Source organism: Benincasa hispida, chromosome 1 (assembly GCF_027475165.1).
Source record: "Benincasa hispida cultivar pf3 chromosome 1, pf3_genome.v1.1, whole genome shotgun sequence".
Lineage (NCBI taxonomy): Eukaryota > Viridiplantae > Streptophyta > Magnoliopsida > Cucurbitales > Cucurbitaceae > Benincasa > Benincasa hispida.
The window spans coordinates 17,533,819-17,550,504 of record NC_143478.1 but is presented as its reverse complement, the minus strand read 5'-3'; the positions used below and the strand labels follow the sequence as shown (position 1 = coordinate 17,550,504).

General features: G+C 34.3%; 2 protein-coding genes across 2 annotated transcripts; one reads left to right on the top strand and one right to left on the bottom strand.

Moving 5' to 3' along the window:
• Positions 1-5,586: 5,586 nt before the first annotated feature.
• Positions 5,587-12,325, top strand: LOC120070263 (dyggve-melchior-clausen syndrome protein). The gene is made up of 18 exons (XM_039022159.2): positions 5,587-6,212; positions 6,700-6,939; positions 7,279-7,342; positions 7,423-7,552; positions 7,630-7,771; positions 8,369-8,611; positions 8,712-8,796; positions 9,044-9,146; positions 9,415-9,540; positions 9,622-9,735; positions 10,067-10,185; positions 10,421-10,508; positions 10,623-10,715; positions 10,813-10,902; positions 11,108-11,227; positions 11,333-11,424; positions 11,680-11,737; positions 12,016-12,325. Exons 1-18 carry the CDS (start codon positions 6,023-6,025, stop codon positions 12,097-12,099), a joined length of 2,181 nt encoding a protein of 726 aa, XP_038878087.1. The 5' UTR covers positions 5,587-6,022; the 3' UTR covers positions 12,100-12,325.
• A 2,032-nt stretch (positions 12,326-14,357) lies between these two features.
• Positions 14,358-15,462, bottom strand: ELIP1 (Chlorophyll A-B binding family protein). Its single transcript, XM_039024393.2, has 3 exons — positions 15,171-15,462; positions 14,968-15,057; positions 14,358-14,878 (listed from the first exon to the last, which is right to left on the bottom strand). Exons 1-3 carry the CDS (start codon positions 15,315-15,317, stop codon positions 14,534-14,536), a joined length of 582 nt encoding a protein of 193 aa, XP_038880321.1. The 5' UTR covers positions 15,318-15,462; the 3' UTR covers positions 14,358-14,533.
• Between the last annotated feature and the right edge of the window lie 1,224 nt (positions 15,463-16,686).

The window sequence follows — 16,686 nt, the reverse complement described above, 5'->3', positions numbered from 1 at the left end:
ATTTGTATGTGCTAAGACTGTTAGCCATTAATTCCCTCCATAAGACATAATTGTTTAAAATTGTCGTAACTCAAACAAAACGTCGACGTATTTCTCCAAAAGAAAAGCCCATCTTTGGCATCTTCGTTTAGGACACATCAATCTCATAGGATCGAGAGATTGGTGAAGAATTGACTTCTAAGTGAGTTAGAAGAAAATTCTTTACCGGTGTGCGAATCTTGCCTTGAGGGTAAGATGAATAAATGTCCTTTTACTGAAAAGGTTATAGAGCCAAAGAGCCTCTTGAGTTAGTACATTCTGACCTTTGTGATCCTATAAATGTGCGAGCCCGAGGTGGCTAGAGTATTTTATCAGTTTTACTGATGATTACTCTAGGTATGGGTATATTTATCTTATGCAACGGAAGTCTGAATCATTTGAAAAGTTCAAAAAGCTCAAAGCTAAAGTTGAAAACGCATTGGATAGACGGATTAAAACACTTCGATCAGATTTAAGTGGAGAGTTTTTGAACTCGAGATTCCAGGACTATTTGATAGAACATGGAATCGTTTCCCAACTCTCAGCGTCGAGTATACCTCAGCAGAATGGTGTAGCGAAGAAGAGAAATAGAACATTGTTGGACATGGTTCGTTTGATAATGAGTTACGCTTCCTCACCAAACTCGTTTTAGGGATTTGCAGTGGAGACTGCGATATACATACTCAACTGTGTTTCCTTCAAGAGTGCTGCGAGAACACCTTTGGAGTTGTGGAACGGGCGTAAAGCTAGTTTACGTCACTTCCGCATTTGGGGTTGCCCTACACATGTTCTTAAAGCTAATCCTAAGAAGTTAGAACCATAGTCGAGGTTATGCCTCTTTGTAGGCTACTTCAAAGGTACACGAGGGGGTTATTTTTATGATTTGTCAAAAAATAGGGTGTTTGTTTCAACAAACGCTACTTTCCTGGAGGAGGATCATATAAGGGAGCACAGTCCACGAAGTAAAATTGTGTTGTGTGGGTTTTCCAATGAAACTACTAAAACTTCAACAAGAGTTGTTGGTGGGAGTTCATCTAGTAGGTCGATTCCACCTCAAGAGTTGAGGGAACCCCGACGTAGTGGAAGGTTTGCGAACCCACCCGTTCGCTATCTGGGTTTCACATGTTTTATATTGTATTGTACATTAGTCTCCCGGTGACACTATGGATACAACCCATTTTGTAGATCATGCCTGAAGTGATAACCTAAATAGGTATGTAGTATAAGGATTAAGGTGGGATACCTGATCCCGGTGACATTATGGATACGGCCCGCTTTGTAGAGGTTTACAAGTGTTGTAAACTACTACAGATGGTAAATCCTGACCATTCCTGTGGAGACATGTGAGTGGGGATGTCCTATAAGAGTTTGTATAAGATCGGACCACGAGATGACTAGACTCTGTATATAATGCCATTGATACTCGAGACTTACATCTCACCTAAATGACCATAGGTGACACAACCTCAATCCTGAGTGTTTTGAGAACTCCTGCCTTTGAGGGCGGTCCTTTGATTAGTATGGGTGAGAGTGGTCAGATTGCCAACTCAACATGCCTACTTTTTTGGGGACTTGTGAGCTGGGAACTCAATACACAAGATGAAATTCACTCCTTTCCCGAAGCAGGGATAAGTAGAGAGATTGCTCCCTTAAGGGCTGATTCCAGGGCTTGAACATAGTGGGTACAAATTATCTTTGGAAGAGAGGACTCAGTCATAGTAGAACTATGACTTATGTTCATTAGAGGATTCAGTGGTACTTTAGGAGTTAGATGTAACTACAGAGGCATAACGGTTATTGGCCGAGCTATACTTACGAGCGATATGTGAAGGGTTGTCGCACAGTTAATTGGTTAAGATGGACACATAATATATCCGTGGTAAAGAGAGTTCAACTGTCGATTTTTAGTGAAGTACCTGGCAGTTAACGAATGGTGGATCCCATGACTAAAGATTTTAGTCAGTTATTTACGTAGTGTTGGAGCTTCGAGCTACAGGTCCATAAGGTCCCTTGGTAGCTCAATGGATTCAGTTGAGGATCAGTTCTTGGTGTTGATTTGAAATGTTCAAATTGACAAGAGGTAATTTGATTATATAAGATATGATCGGTATGGTGTATGAGATACATCAAATGGAGGATAATGTAAATGAGATTTACATTAAGAGCCATGGAATAGAAAAAGAGCTATGGTTTGTATGTTTCATGAGATGAAATATTAAAACTATAGGTTATAAATATAGTATGATAAGTTAGATATCATTTATATTTACAATAATATTAATTATTAGATAATTATCTATTTTTTCTCTAATAACCAATTGAATGGGAGGTTATTGGTGGTTTCATGGTAACCGTGAGATAAAAGGAAAAATGTTTTCCTAATTTAAGTAATGTTGAAAATTATTGTTTTGAGATTTCCAATCTCGGAAAATACTCACGGGAAGTTGTCAAGTAATTTGGATTTACTAAGCGACAACTTGGAGTTAGCTAAACGATCGTGAAGTGTTTGTAGGCGATAGACACTCAGCTAAGCGATGAGTTAAGCGATCGAATAACTTTTGCTAGACGATCGCTTAGCTTTTCCTAAACGATTGGGCATTGACCTATCCGATAGGTTCTTCCATCTCCCACTTGCTCAATCGTTTACACGATTGTGTTTCCTCCATTTTTCTGCCTCAAACCAAGTCCACATATAGCCCACCATCTGGATTCTCACACCGAGAATACCAAGATAGCCTTCTTGGTAGTGTCATACTCAACTCGACACTATCGGGGTTTTGTGGATGTTGTTCGTTGTGTTCGGGGTGTTCGTGACCTTGGCGATCGCTTAGTTCGAGTGCGTGGTGTTCGTGCAGTGTAGCGATCGTGTTGGACGAGCGTTCGTGTGTGGCTGTGTAGCTGTGATCGAGCGTTGGTGATCGAGGAGCTTTGTAATGAGTCAACAAAAGTGTGTTACTCTTATCCTTGATCATATGTATAACATGCTATAATTTATGTTTTTTTGCATAACCATATATTTCCATTTGTGATTGTAATTGTAAAGTTTATATATGATTGTAATTTGGAATGATCCTTCCGCTGCTCATAGAAATCTTCGTATTCGATTTCCTTCATAGACATACCATAATTTTCCCAACAATAAAGTTCAAGCAAATTGATTTTTAAAACATTTTTTTCTTTCTTTTTTTTGGTTTTTTTTTTCCTCATTCCACTCAAAAGGAAAAGGGAATGAAAGAAATACAACATAGCAGTAAGAACTAGTTTTAATGTGTATTTATTATTTTAATATTTCAAACAATATGAAACCTATACGAAACATTTCTTCTTCTTAAATCATCAAGCCAAAAGCTCAAGTTGATGGGTGAATATGTAAGACTCAACAAGTGAAAATCAATATTAATTAGAAAGAAAATGACAATTTACTCAGATACCATCTTAAATCGTCGATTGACTTCAAAACTCAAGCTGATGAGTGAAGGAAAATTTAATATTATATCATCTAACACCTCTTTATAAATATATACTCAAGAGTGCTGCAAAGGAACAAAACGTAAGAGTATTAGTACAGTGACCTTATTTGGTTGAACTATAAAGTTAAAATGAGTAAAAACAATCATTTGGTTGAACTATGAAATTAAAATATTTTTGTATTTTTGGGAGCGATTTTAATATAATTACAATCACATTCATGTTGGGTTTAAAATGACATTGGATCACATCTCTAATCATTCAAAATCCATTGTTTAATTCTATAATTTAAAATATTATATTCATATTATCAAAATTAATTTTGAATGATTAAAAATATTTTTCTATTGATTTTGATAACAATAAAAATACCTTTTTAATCCGTTCAAAATCACTTTCAAATATTTCAGTCTTACATTTAACCAACAATATAATTTGAAATGGTTGGGTGCATAATTCCATTATTATTAAAAAAAAAAAAAAAATCATTAGAAAAAATTGAATTCTATGGCTTCAAAAAAGGAAAAAAGAAAAAGAAAAATAATTTAGTAAGTGAAAGCCTTTCCAAAAGGCCCACATAATGGGCCCATTAATCAACCGACAACCCGACTTCTCGTGTTTTTGACGAAGCTCCTCTCTTGGTCCAATCAATAGCCCTCGAACCGTCAACGTCGCTTCTCTCACGTAGTAGACACAAATCAATGTAGTAGACGCGCACGCACCTGATTCGAACTTGGTAAGAAGACGACTTTGACTATACTTTATTTTAATTAAAAATTTAATTTGACGTGTAAAAGCCACATGTCTTTATAGTTAAGAAAACAATCTCACTGCGTGCAGCCAAGTTCAATGTCCAATGGAGTTGATCCCACGTCAACCGCTAAACCAGATTTATTAAATTGGCTAATTGAACATTTTTAAGGTTAAATTAAAATTTTAATATAGTTTCCATAATGTTTATTTTGTGTTCAGTGAATTCCTTGAACTCTTTTAAAAGTTTAAGTTTGTGTGTAATATGTAATCTTTTTATTCATTTAAAAAAAAAATCGTAGACAACTAAATATTAAATTGAAAATTCTACCTCCCAGTAGACATAAATTTTAAGTCTTTATCTATTAGATTATTATTTTTTATTTTGACAATTTTTTTGGAATTACCCAACACAAAATTGATAGTCGAGAAACGTATTAGAATCTAAATTTAAAATAGTTTTAAATTTTTATTTTTTTCTCTTTTCTTTTGTTATCCATTGTTGTGGGTGAATTTTGATAAGATGGAATAAAGTAAATAAATCAAGATAATATAAAATAATAAAAGATAATATGAAATTTGATCCGAATTTGCTAAGAATTAGGAAATTCATATCCTAACCAAAGTAAATTAGATAAAATACTATATCGAATTCTCCATCAATAGTCCATTATGACTCCGTATTTAAAATAGTTTTTTTTTTTTTTTTTTATTGGTCCAGATTTACCATTGATATCATGTAGAGGGTAGGTGCATTTTCTTTGCCCAAAATTTGACATCAACAATAATAATATTTTTAGAAACTAAATCGAGTTTTTGAAACTAAAAAAAAGTATTCCAAGAGTAGTTTTTTTTTCATGGATTTTCTTAAGAAGGGTGAAACCGTAATTAAAAAAATATAGAGAAAGTATAACTAAAAAAACAGTATCATTATCGGAGGCTTTAAGAATTAACTCATAGATAAACCAAAATTTAACCTCTCGACAATTAAAATTAAAGTCAGAAGTCAGAAGTCTTTGTCTTTGTTCTTATTCTTCTTCTTCCTTTTTTTAGAACAGGAAAAACAACAAAATTAAAGAAACAATAAACAAGTATTTGTCTTGTTTGTCCTTTATAAATAATTCGAAAAATTCTAAATCATAAAGTTTGTCCTCCATATTTATGGGCCTTCAAAAAAATTTATTTTGCGGAAAAAAGATTAGAAATATGCCTTTAAAACCGCGGAATCAGATTCGAAATCAATCGAAATGAGTCCAATGAGCGTTAATTATCAAGAGAAAGGGAAAACGCGTAATTTTGAAAATATTTAGGTAAATAAAATTAATGGGATAGAAAGAATTATCAATTTTTGAAAAATGAAAGGAACTTTTTCTTTTTATTTTTTTCGAAACAAAAAATTAAAGGAACTACTTCGAGGACAATTCGGGAAATTGGGTAAATCATTATGACGCATCGACGTCGTAAAACCGATAGTACCATTTTTTAATTATATTTTTAATTTTTATAATTTTTGTTTGTTCAGTTCTGAAAAGCCTTCGATTGGAAGCTCCTCCGGTCTCTCACCATTTCTCCTTGTTCGTTACTAACGGGAAAGGATCATTTGTTTTGTTCATAGCAAGTTTGATCGAACGTCTCTGAGTTTCTTTGGCTCTAATGCCGTCGGTGTGAATTTACTACGCCTTGAATTTGCCTGTTTTTGGATTCTGATCGGCATTGGCACCGTACTGAAGGAGTGAGTCGAGAATCTGAGCATCTAGGGTTTTCTATTTTGTTTTTTCGTGTTTAGATGGGGGCTGTGCCTTCTACGCCGCGTCGGACCAACTCACGGCCGCAGGATACGGCGGAGTACTTAATTGGAACTTTTGTAGGAGAGGAGTCTTTTCCTATTTCCTCTGATTTCTGGCAGAAATTGCTCGAGCTTCCTCCTAGCCTGCAATGGCCGACTCACCGCGTTCATCAAGCTTGCGAGCTTTTAGGTCGGTCGTGTTTTTAATTGATTTAAATTGTTTAAGAGTAGGATTTCGTTTTCTTAAACTTTGTCATGCTATTGGTTTGGCTCTAAGGGAAGACTGCATACCAAATTGAATGTGATCTAGCTTCTGGATTAGTTGGATATTTTATGTTAGTGGACACGATATGTGCCGCATAAGATTCCATTAGCCATTGATTAGTGCGTAGGTGCCATGTTGGAGCTATTATGTGCTATGTTTCAAACTGACTGATTCTTGTGCGCATAACATTCTTTTTGTTGTAATTAAGCTAATACTCAGTTCTTTGCAATTGGCTTTTTTTAGGGTGGGCTGCGGCATTAGACATTTTTTCTGAAATTTGCTTTGCCTTCCACTACATTTGCAATTGTGGAACTTATTAAATCCCATTTCAATGTTTAAACATAACTGCATTGAAAGGCTTTAACAACCTTGTACATCTTTACATCTTTTTGACTTTGCGTTACTTGTGCAGCAACAAACAACTACAAGACAAGACATCTTGCAAAGATTTTAATCCACATGGCATGGTGCTTACAAGAGTGCATTACGAACTCTGGAGCATCTTCCTTGACTTACGAGAAGGCAATTAACGCCGTTTATATCTCATCCGTTTTCTTGAAGCACTTGATTGAAAATACGAAAAGTGACAGGATTGAAGAATTATATCTGTCCCTAAACGATAACGAATTAGCATCAAAAGAATTCATAGCAGGTAAAACCTTTTTGGGTATCATACTCTTTTATTTGTATCTTGTGCACTGTAGGATGGGAGTTGATGATTTTACTAACTTGGTCTCCACATCATAAAATATTCTCTCTATAGAAGAAATTTCTTTTGTGCTTGGAAAAAGGCCAATACATTCTCATCGTTTCAGTTGCTTGTGCATGTATGAAGTTGGCCAAATCTGTATAGCTGTTTGAGATTATTTCTATTACTAAACTTCCATTTCATAATCTGTTGCTCAACCAGCATGTCTAGCTGTTTTAGCCTTATTCTCTAGTTCTCTTTGAAGTACCACAGGCTTCACTCTGCCTCATTTTATACTTGCAGATCAAAATGTTGAAGATTTCATAATGCATGCTGTTCTTAGCTTTATTGGTTCAGTTAATTTAAGGTAAAGTGTTGCATTTATTCCTCCCTTGATGGAGAGATATTTAGGGGCCTAGTATTCTGATTATACTTTTTTCTTAATAGTGACGAGACATACTTCCTCCACGTGGAGCTACTTAACTTTATGTTGATTGCCATGTCAACTCAACTTCTTTCTGGTCCATCTCCTAGACCAAAGGATTTTAACCCATTTATTGATGCAGCCATGGCTCAGGTAACTGGATTTTTAACTTAATTAATACTTTAAAATTTCGAAGTTTATTGCTGCTAAGTTCTTATTGAAATTTTCAGGACAGTGCCTTGGTTATTGTGGTCATGCGCAAACTACTTCTTAATTTTATAAGTCGGCCCAACGTCCCTTTAAATAGTTCTTATCCTATATTTTCTGATGGAAATCAGTCCGGTGTCTTACAGAGAGTCAGTTCTGCAGCAGGTATGACACCTTTTCTTTCACTTTTTGAGTGCTTGTGAACAGACATTTAGTGGATAAGGATTATCTTTAGTGTCATTTTTAATGGGTTACATTCACTCGTGTCTTTGGAGCTGATTTTGGAGAGTCCATGTGCAACACTTGGTGTTATTTCTCGTCCAATTACTGGTTTTAGTTCTCTGATTTTGTTGTGTTAAAAGAAAATGTCATTTCTTAAAAGGCAGCTTTTGTCGGATTAGTCTTCAAGATATACTTTTCTGTATTCTTTGGTTCTTCATTAAGCACAGTGAAACTGGTCATCCAGGATTGGGTTTAATTGACTTCGACTCTATTACCATGTTGCTACGTTTAGTGCTTCTCTTGTTCTTTCATGGATAAGTTTCTAACATCCGCATGCCCATGTCATTTTGTTGCCCCAACTCTTCAGTAGACGATTTTTTTTTTCCTTCTTTCATTCACTGAAAGTAATTAAGCTTCATTCGCTGGCATGGCATGTGGTTTATTGTATTTTGGTTGTGAACGTGATTGTTGAGTTTGGGAGACCATTCAAAGCTCATGTTGCTTATATAAGCCTCTGCTAACATGTGTACCTTTCTACAGCAAATTTCGTGTTAATGCCATTCAACTACCTGGTCAGTTCAACTTCCCAAGGCTCTGGGAGTCCATTGGCTGATTGCAGTCTAAACGTTCTTCTCATTCTCATTCATTATCGCAAGTGTTTTGTTAGTAATGAATCTCTAGCAAGTGGTGATAACGTTAGCTCAGATTATCTTCTGAAAGAGAATGCAACCTTTTATGATAATCCGTATTGCAAGGCCTTAGAAAATGCATCTGATGTTGAATGTAAGATATTAAGCTTTCTTTTCTCCGCTGCTATTTCCTTCTTATGGTTTAGCCAGTTTATGTATGTTTGATGCTGGTTTATTAATACTTGTGGTTGCAGTTGATCGTGTTGATTCAGATGGTAATGCACATAGTGGTCCACTTGTGTGGCTACCATTTGCTTCGCTGTTTGATACTCTTGGAATGTATGTATTTGCTTTCTTATTGAACAAACGTTGTTAATAATTGCATGGTTTTAGAAATTTTTTTTCATACCACAATTTAATTGTATTGTCCAGCTCATATATCATTTTACTGTGCTGTAGTACCTGGTTAAGTTGGAATACATGCATACTCCATATCCCTGCATCTATATACTATTTTTAGACGAAAAGGTTGATGGCATGAGATGGCCTTTTGCTTTGAGCAACTTAACAGGTTATGTTTCTGCAGGTGCTTGGCTGATGAGGGTGCTGTGCTTCTGCTCTACTCATTATTGCAAGGGAATGCTGACTTCTTGGAATATGTTTTGGTGCGAACTGATTTGGATACGTTGGTAAGTTTCTGTTCATCTCCCAATATCTTGGGCTACATCTTACTGTATATTGATCAAGTGCAACACTCCGTTAGTGTGATGTTTTAACTAAGATTATTCTTCAAGCAGTTGACGGTGATTCAATTTGGATATAGTCATGTTTGTGACTTTATTAAAATACTGTTACTATGTTAATTTTGTATTATGATTACAATCAATACATATCCACTTGATGCAGTAATTTAACGACTGTTTCATATTTGTCATCTGTTTGATAATCTATAAACAGTTGATGCCAATTTTGGAAGCACTGTATAATGCTTCAACGAGGTCATCTAATCAAATCTACATGCTGTTGATCATACTTCTAATTCTTAGTCAAGATTCATCATTCAATGCAAGCATTCACAAACTAGTAAGGCTGATGTCTTTTTGTCTTCTTGCATGGTTTCCTGCATTTATGAGGTTCTCTTAAGTTTTATTACTACGTGCACAGATGCTTCCTGCGGTTCCTTGGTATAAGGAGCGTCTTCTTCATCAAACATCTCTCGGTTCTCTGATGGTGATAATCTTGATCAGGACCGTACAGTTCAACCTATCTAAGTTGCGGGTATGACTTGACAAGCTCATCTAGTTAAAGTCAGATTGGAGTAATGACAATGCATTCTGTGTGGTTTTATGTACAGATGATAATTGTTTTCAGATGCCCTTTTTATCTGATTTCGAAGTCTTAAATGCTTGGGATAATATTTAAAAAAAATATGCTTATGGAGTGACAAATACCATGGATTTGTATTTAAGCTCGTAGTAAGTTGTATAACCAACTTGCACAAAATATTTCAACTTCAAACTATTCCTGAATATGTTCCCTTTCTTTTTTTTTTTCTCATTTTGTCGATACATACACAAAAATTATAACGCATTTGGTAATTTTTTGACAGGATGTTTATCTCCATACAACTTGTCTTGCGACATTAGCAAACATGGCTCCTCATGTCCACCGTTTGAGTTCATATGCATCTCAGAGGCTGGTCAGCCTTTTTGATATGCTTTCAAGAAAGTATGTCATTAATTCTTTCTGTTGGCTGATTTTGACCTTCGAATTTTTTTTCCCATGGCGATACACAATGCCGTTATAATCAGATGGGCTGACTTCCACGTAAATCTTTTTATTGAAACGGATACTCTTAGAACATTTTTTGGTTATGACCAACTTATGGACACCTTTTCTCATGGGACGACTCTTGTATTGTACTTAATCTTAAGTTATGTTCCTGCCGTAATTTTGGGTGTAGGTATAACAGATCGGCAGAACTCAGAAACATTAAGGCCGATAATGCTAAAATTGACTCCACAGAAGTCAATTTCCCAGCAGATGATGCGGTATTTCACTAATACTTTGTAGGGTCATAGTTAAATTCTTACATGGATTATATGAATAATTGCACAATATTTATTATTTCATGTGTTGCTGAGGTAAATTGTTTTTTGTGGTAGTCAACTGAGTTGCAAATTTATACCGACTTCTTGAGACTTGTCCTCGAAATTTTGAATGCAATTCTGTCTTATGCTCTACCACGGAATCCTGAGGTAACATCGTAGAAGCTGATTTCAATTACTGGTTGCATATTTAGCTTTATTCATATTAACTTACCTCTTTTGTTATGGAATATGTACACTTCCGCAGTTTATATATGCAATAATGCACCGGCAGGAAGTATTTCAGCCATTCAAGAATCACCCACGGTTTAATGAACTTCTTGAGAATATTTACACTGTATGATTCTGAATATTTTATCGGATGCCCCCACAAGGGACTATACTTCAGAATATTCTATAGCTTTTTTTTTTTTTTTTTTTTTTTTTTTTTTTTTTTTTTTTTTCTATGCGATCCATATCTGTTAATATTCCAATTTGACTTATTACATATTAGGCTTTGTCAGTCAGTTGCTGGTACTTATTTACTTGTTAATATTGTGTAGGTATTAGATTTCTTCAATAGCCGCATAGATGCTCAAAGGATGGATGATGATTGGTCAGTAGAGAAAGTGCTGCAGGTTATCATTAATAACTGCAGATCTTGGCGTGGGGAAGGCTTGAAGGTGAGAAGAAATCCAGTGTTTAGCTGAATAGCCTCTTCCAAGATGATTTTTGAAGATCACTTCCCTTATTGCTTTGATTTTCTATATGAATTGATATTATTGTAGATGTTTACTCAACTACGTTTCACGTATGAGCAAGAGAGTCATCCCGAAGAGTTTTTCATTCCATATGTGTGGCAACTTGTGCTATCAACCTGGTATCTTTCCCTCATCCTCCTTTTTTGCAAAATCTATACATACTTTTGTTGGAGAAATCAAAACAAAGTCGGTTGTCCCTCATCGTATTTCATGAAATTCTCATGTGACCAGATTTTAAAATTAATTTTCTGCTTATAAATCATATGAACGTATTTCTTATTCATCAGATCTTTTTTTCCCTTGCTTTTCTTTACGTCAATGTAGCACATGTACCTAATCCATCCTTCTCTTCTCTGTATATCTGACTTTTTCAGTGGATTCAACTTCAATGCTGGAGTAATAAATTTGTTTCCGGCCAATCTACCTTCAGAAGTAAGTGCCTTCAATATATAGTTAACTTTAACCAGATGATCCGACTTCTCCTGTTTTTCCTTCTCTTTTTTTTGAAAATTGGCCTGTTTAGTTTTCTACCTTTTAAAAATGTTTATAAATCTTAGCCAAGTTTGGCTAAAATTTCAAGAACATGTTCAAGGACAATAATAAAGCGGAATACAAATCCTTAAATCTGTCTAAAATTGAATTTACAGCGAATATTACTGATGTGAGAATAGTATGTATTGAATTGTATGGTTACACATTTAATATCACAGAAAGACGATGATGAAGATCCAACGCAACATTATAAGCAAGCAAATGGTGAGGTTCAGAAGTTGGCGATCTACATGGATCCTTAGCAGAGATGTAAGGTAAGATAATACCCGCTACCCCCAGTAAAGATGTGGATGGTTTAAGGTGAATATGTATATAGATGAAATTATATTCATCCATTCTTTTCTGTTTATATATGTTTTGAAGCAAGCCCACTGTAGATAAATTATTTTGATAAGATAAATTGTGTAATGAATAAGAGACTGCGAGCAATATAATATCAAGATGAAAGTTTTATGGTTAAAGAATAAACCCAGATAAGTGCCCCTTTAGTTCCATTGATATTTAAATGTTAAACATGCATGGGCTACTGTGTTAAAATATTTATTTAGTTAAATTTATTGCATCTTACCATCATTTTTGGATTATCTGATGATTTAATATAGTTGGAGGAAAAGTTCTGTATTTCAACTCTTATAATATCATTCTTTTTCTATTTAGTATTGATTTTCACTTGTTATTCTTCTAGAATTTCTTTAGTCTAGAAACAAGGGAGAATATTAAAATGTATTTATAAATTAAATTTATTGAAACTTATAAATTTAAGTTTAAATTTTTGGATCGATGAGTGATTTAATTCTTCGAAAATGAGATCATTGTGTTTACATAGTTACAGTCTTAGGAATCACGTACACTATGCAAGCATCCCATTGAAATGCATCATATAGCCACTTGTTGTAATTGTCTTATTGTTATTTGTGATTGTAAAAGGGAGGGCAATTTTAAATGCACGCTATTTTTGTTTTTCAAATACCTTGGTCTCTCACGTTTCTCTTTGTACCACGTTCATAAATAATAATCGAGGATATGATTAACATTATGTAATAATGCTTAAAGGATTTAGGGAGATATTGATTTATTTTTATTATTATTTTGAATTATATAGTTGTGAGGTTTGAGAGAATTATTATCTGAGATAGTAATTTGTGTTTTATGTGTTGAGTAATGCTTAGAGTGGTGGGATAGTGGACCACTTTAGTGTAAAAACTTGAACGAAAGATTTTGACGGGCGGATATTTATGATCTCATATTTAGAAATGTAGCAACAAGATTATGATTGTCTTTAATATTTTCATAAATTTTTCTGCATTTAAAGCATTTTTACATGATTTTCTTTGGATGTGTATAATCTTTATATATTTTTTTTTTATCCAAAATAAGCAATTATAGTCGGAGATCAAATACAAACACAAAATATTTTGAGAGACCCACGTATACTCTTTCTTGTTCGATTTATATAATAGGTTAATATATTAATGCTAGATTGAATAACAAATGATCATGCAAAAATAATTTTCAAAAATGAATAATTTCCAAAAAAAAAATGATACATTTTGAATTTTGTAATATAAAGAAAGTTAAATTACAAAATTGAAAATGTTATTTCTATCTTTGATTTATGTCATAAGCCATCGACTATTTGGAATGAAAAACTATTAAAAAATATATAAATATAATGTCGTGTTTCCGAAAAACAAACTTTCCACTCCTACCAAGCAGAAAACTACGTGAAAAGTTCAAAAATCAAACAATGGCTCATTTGAAAGAAATTCTACTATAATTATTACATTCACACAATTTTCAATGGAAGCTTGACTACAAAAATACTCTAAAAAACTTTATACAATTTACATATCAAAATTGGTATACCAATAATTATAACTGAAATAGTTTAAAATTAAAATCAGACATTTTTACTAGTTTAGAACTCACCTTTTCTTTTTTTTTTTTTTTAAATAGCAGATCAATTTTATTTTTCTATGTAGTTTGGGCAGCACTTTTATAAAAAAAATTTACTCAATTTTTTATGTTCCTGGAATGTAATCATACGGTACAAATATTCTTTTTCCAGATAAATATACTTGAAATTTCTCTTTTAGTAAGATTGGAGTGAGAAAAAAATGTGTAAAATAAGTGTATTGAATATTGCCCTTTTTAATATGAGACAGAAATACATGTTGCACAAGGTGATCAATAAATACCTCATGGTCCCCCACTTTGAAGACTCGCACTATGAATTTAAGAAATAAATATTATTATTTTCACATGCGTATCTTATATTTCGAATAAATGTGTATATATATATATATATATTCTGATTTCGTGAGCATGTGTTTTATATTTTTATAACAAACTTTTTAAAATGATATAAATATATAGAAATTCTAATTAAATGTGACCATTTTCCTGGATGAGGGGAATAGGAGAGAATAAAAATAAGTTGGAATTGAAAACTGTAAGTGTTAACTTATCGGAATTGTAGTTGTTACATAAAAGCGAAATGTTGCAGCAAAAAATCAATATATGTCACGATATAAAACATAAAAGTTCTTACTACACTTCAATGGCTTACTTTGTTGACATTCATTCCTAAATCCCATATCCCATTTATATGAATATGATTTTTCATAGATACAATACTAAACATTACATTAAATGTCTACAACTCAAATTAACAACTTACACAAGGCTTCCACCTTTAACATATTCAGTGAAGGCCAAAGCAACAAGGCCCAACATCGCAAACCTCCCATTCCACAGCTCCGCGTTTGAATTCATAATCCCCTTCGAGTTCGACTCAGCACTCACTCCCCTAAACAAAGGAATCAGCGATGCCAATGTTAGAACTACGCTCGTTCCCACAAACCATGGAATCCCTCCGTTTGCGATTTGCTCGAACACGTCTTGTCCCTTCAATGTTTCAACCGCTAGGGCAGCCACGAACCCGATCATCGCAAGCCGCCCGTTGATCCTCTCTGGCCCTGGCCCGCTGAACGCCAAAATGTCTGTAAACTTCGTACTCACCTGCGGAAATTACCAGACTCTATTTAACGAGATATTACGATTCGATCCATTGATCGAGAAACAGCCAGTGATGTTGCAGGTTTATTTACCTTTGGCGGTGGCGAGGGAGAGGGAGTTGGTTCTGGTTTGAGAGACGACGGTGGGATCGATGTTGAAATCGGTTGCTCTCTCTGATCCTCCTAAATCAAAGCAGAAAAACAGATTACTCCACGATTATTAAAGCCCTATGAGATTCGATTATAAAAAAAGAGTGCAATCAGTCACCGAGAGAATGAAATAGCCAAGCGAATACCTCCGCCGTGCATCGCACTCGAAAGGAGGCCATACGCCGGGAGTACGGTCGAATCGCCGCCGGGAGAAGGCGATTCGTTGATGTCCTGGAAATACCTCGATTAGCCGAGCTCGCCGGAATGGACTGCATCACGGCAGAAGCGGCCATTGGAACTGTTCTGAGGTGTTAAACGACGTCGGAGCAAAGAAAACGGCAAAACTTACTGGCGGTGACGGTAGCGGTGGTTGAAGAAATAGCTGTGAAGGTTCTATATGAAGCGATCAGTGAAATGATAATGGTGATTGAATTACAAACCTCGGCTGGGTTTATATAGCGGAGGATGGGGGAGGAGAGTGGTGGATATTTAAGTTCCACGTCAGCAGTTTCTAATTACTGCCAAATAAGATGGTCACGTGGGTTGGTTTGTCCACACACGAAAAGGGAGATGACGTGGCTTCCTAATTAACCATAAGGAACAAAGGAAACTTTTGTACAGTGTTGTGAAAGTAGTTGGAAGAAGTTTCCAGATCAGTGGAAAGATGGGTGATTATTTTATTAATTTTTTTCTCACGTACCAAAATATTTAAGCAAAATGGTAGATAAATTTTAGGAATATGTGCGTTTAGTTCTTTATATTTTAAATTGATCAATTTAATCTCTAAATTTTGTATAATATCAATTGAAAAAAAATGGTAACCGCACTAGTGGACCAAATAGATCATATAAAAGTAATATCTCAATGTAACAAGTAGTTATTACTAATGAGTTTGAATCACACTTAAAGTGTGGTAAATATAAAAATCCTCAAAAAATAAGTAGCCAATAACCAAAATGATTCAGTTAAGAATATGGATGTTCCAAAAAAATTATAAATATGAGGACTCATAAGAATCTTGAAATAAATAAGGCTAATAAAAGAGATCTCAATAAATTATATGTCATGATAAGAAAAAGATAAAACTTATAGGGATCGAATCACGAGCGGAAGCGTGACATCGCCTTGCATTCGATTTGTCCATTTTAAATAGACAAAAGACAGCAAACTAAAGCAGAACGGAATAAGATAAACAACATACTAAGCATGCATTATAAATATGAAATAAATGGATGAACGATTCTTACCTTCGTAGATTCTCAAACTTCTCGAAATTTCTGTTCTTCACACGAACGTCTTCTCAACCAGTGGCAAAACCAGGAATTTTATATAGGGACATTATATTTTGAAATCGATCTTAATTCTTCACTTGCTTCCGGTTTGAATAGATAACAACATAAATAAAATGAAGCATACTTTGAAGTGTCATATTCTAACTAATTATAATATTCACTTAAGCAAACTATATTAAATCGTCTTGACTTTCTACCAAAATTCTTAAGTGGAAAAGTAAGATTTCGAGGCTGACAAGGACTTTTTAGTAAATATGCTATATGAACTTGTTCTCAAATAGTATAATTATAATCATAAATTTGGTTCTTTGACTAGGATGTGCAAGTAGTTTTTCTAGATTGATTTCTGTATAAGATCGATCGGAATCTA

Coding starts and splice junctions, on each gene's coding strand:
- LOC120070263 (XM_039022159.2), top strand. CDS start 6,023: ATGGGGGCTGTGCCTTCTACGCCGCGTCGGACCAACTCACGGCCGCAG. Junction 8,797..9,043: donor CTGTTTGATACTCTTGGAAT/GTATGTATTTGC, acceptor ATGTTTCTGCAG/GTGCTTGGCTGATGAGGGTG. Junction 9,147..9,414: donor GAACTGATTTGGATACGTTG/GTAAGTTTCTGT, acceptor ATCTATAAACAG/TTGATGCCAATTTTGGAAGC.
- ELIP1 (XM_039024393.2), bottom strand. CDS start 15,317: ATGGCCGCTTCTGCCGTGATGCAGTCCATTCCGGCGAGCTCGGCTAAT. Junction 15,058..15,170: donor GAGTGCGATGCACGGCGGAG/GTATTCGCTTGG, acceptor GCTTTGATTTAG/GAGGATCAGAGAGAGCAACC. Junction 14,879..14,967: donor CTCCCTCGCCACCGCCAAAG/GTAAATAAACCT, acceptor TAATTTCCGCAG/GTGAGTACGAAGTTTACAGA.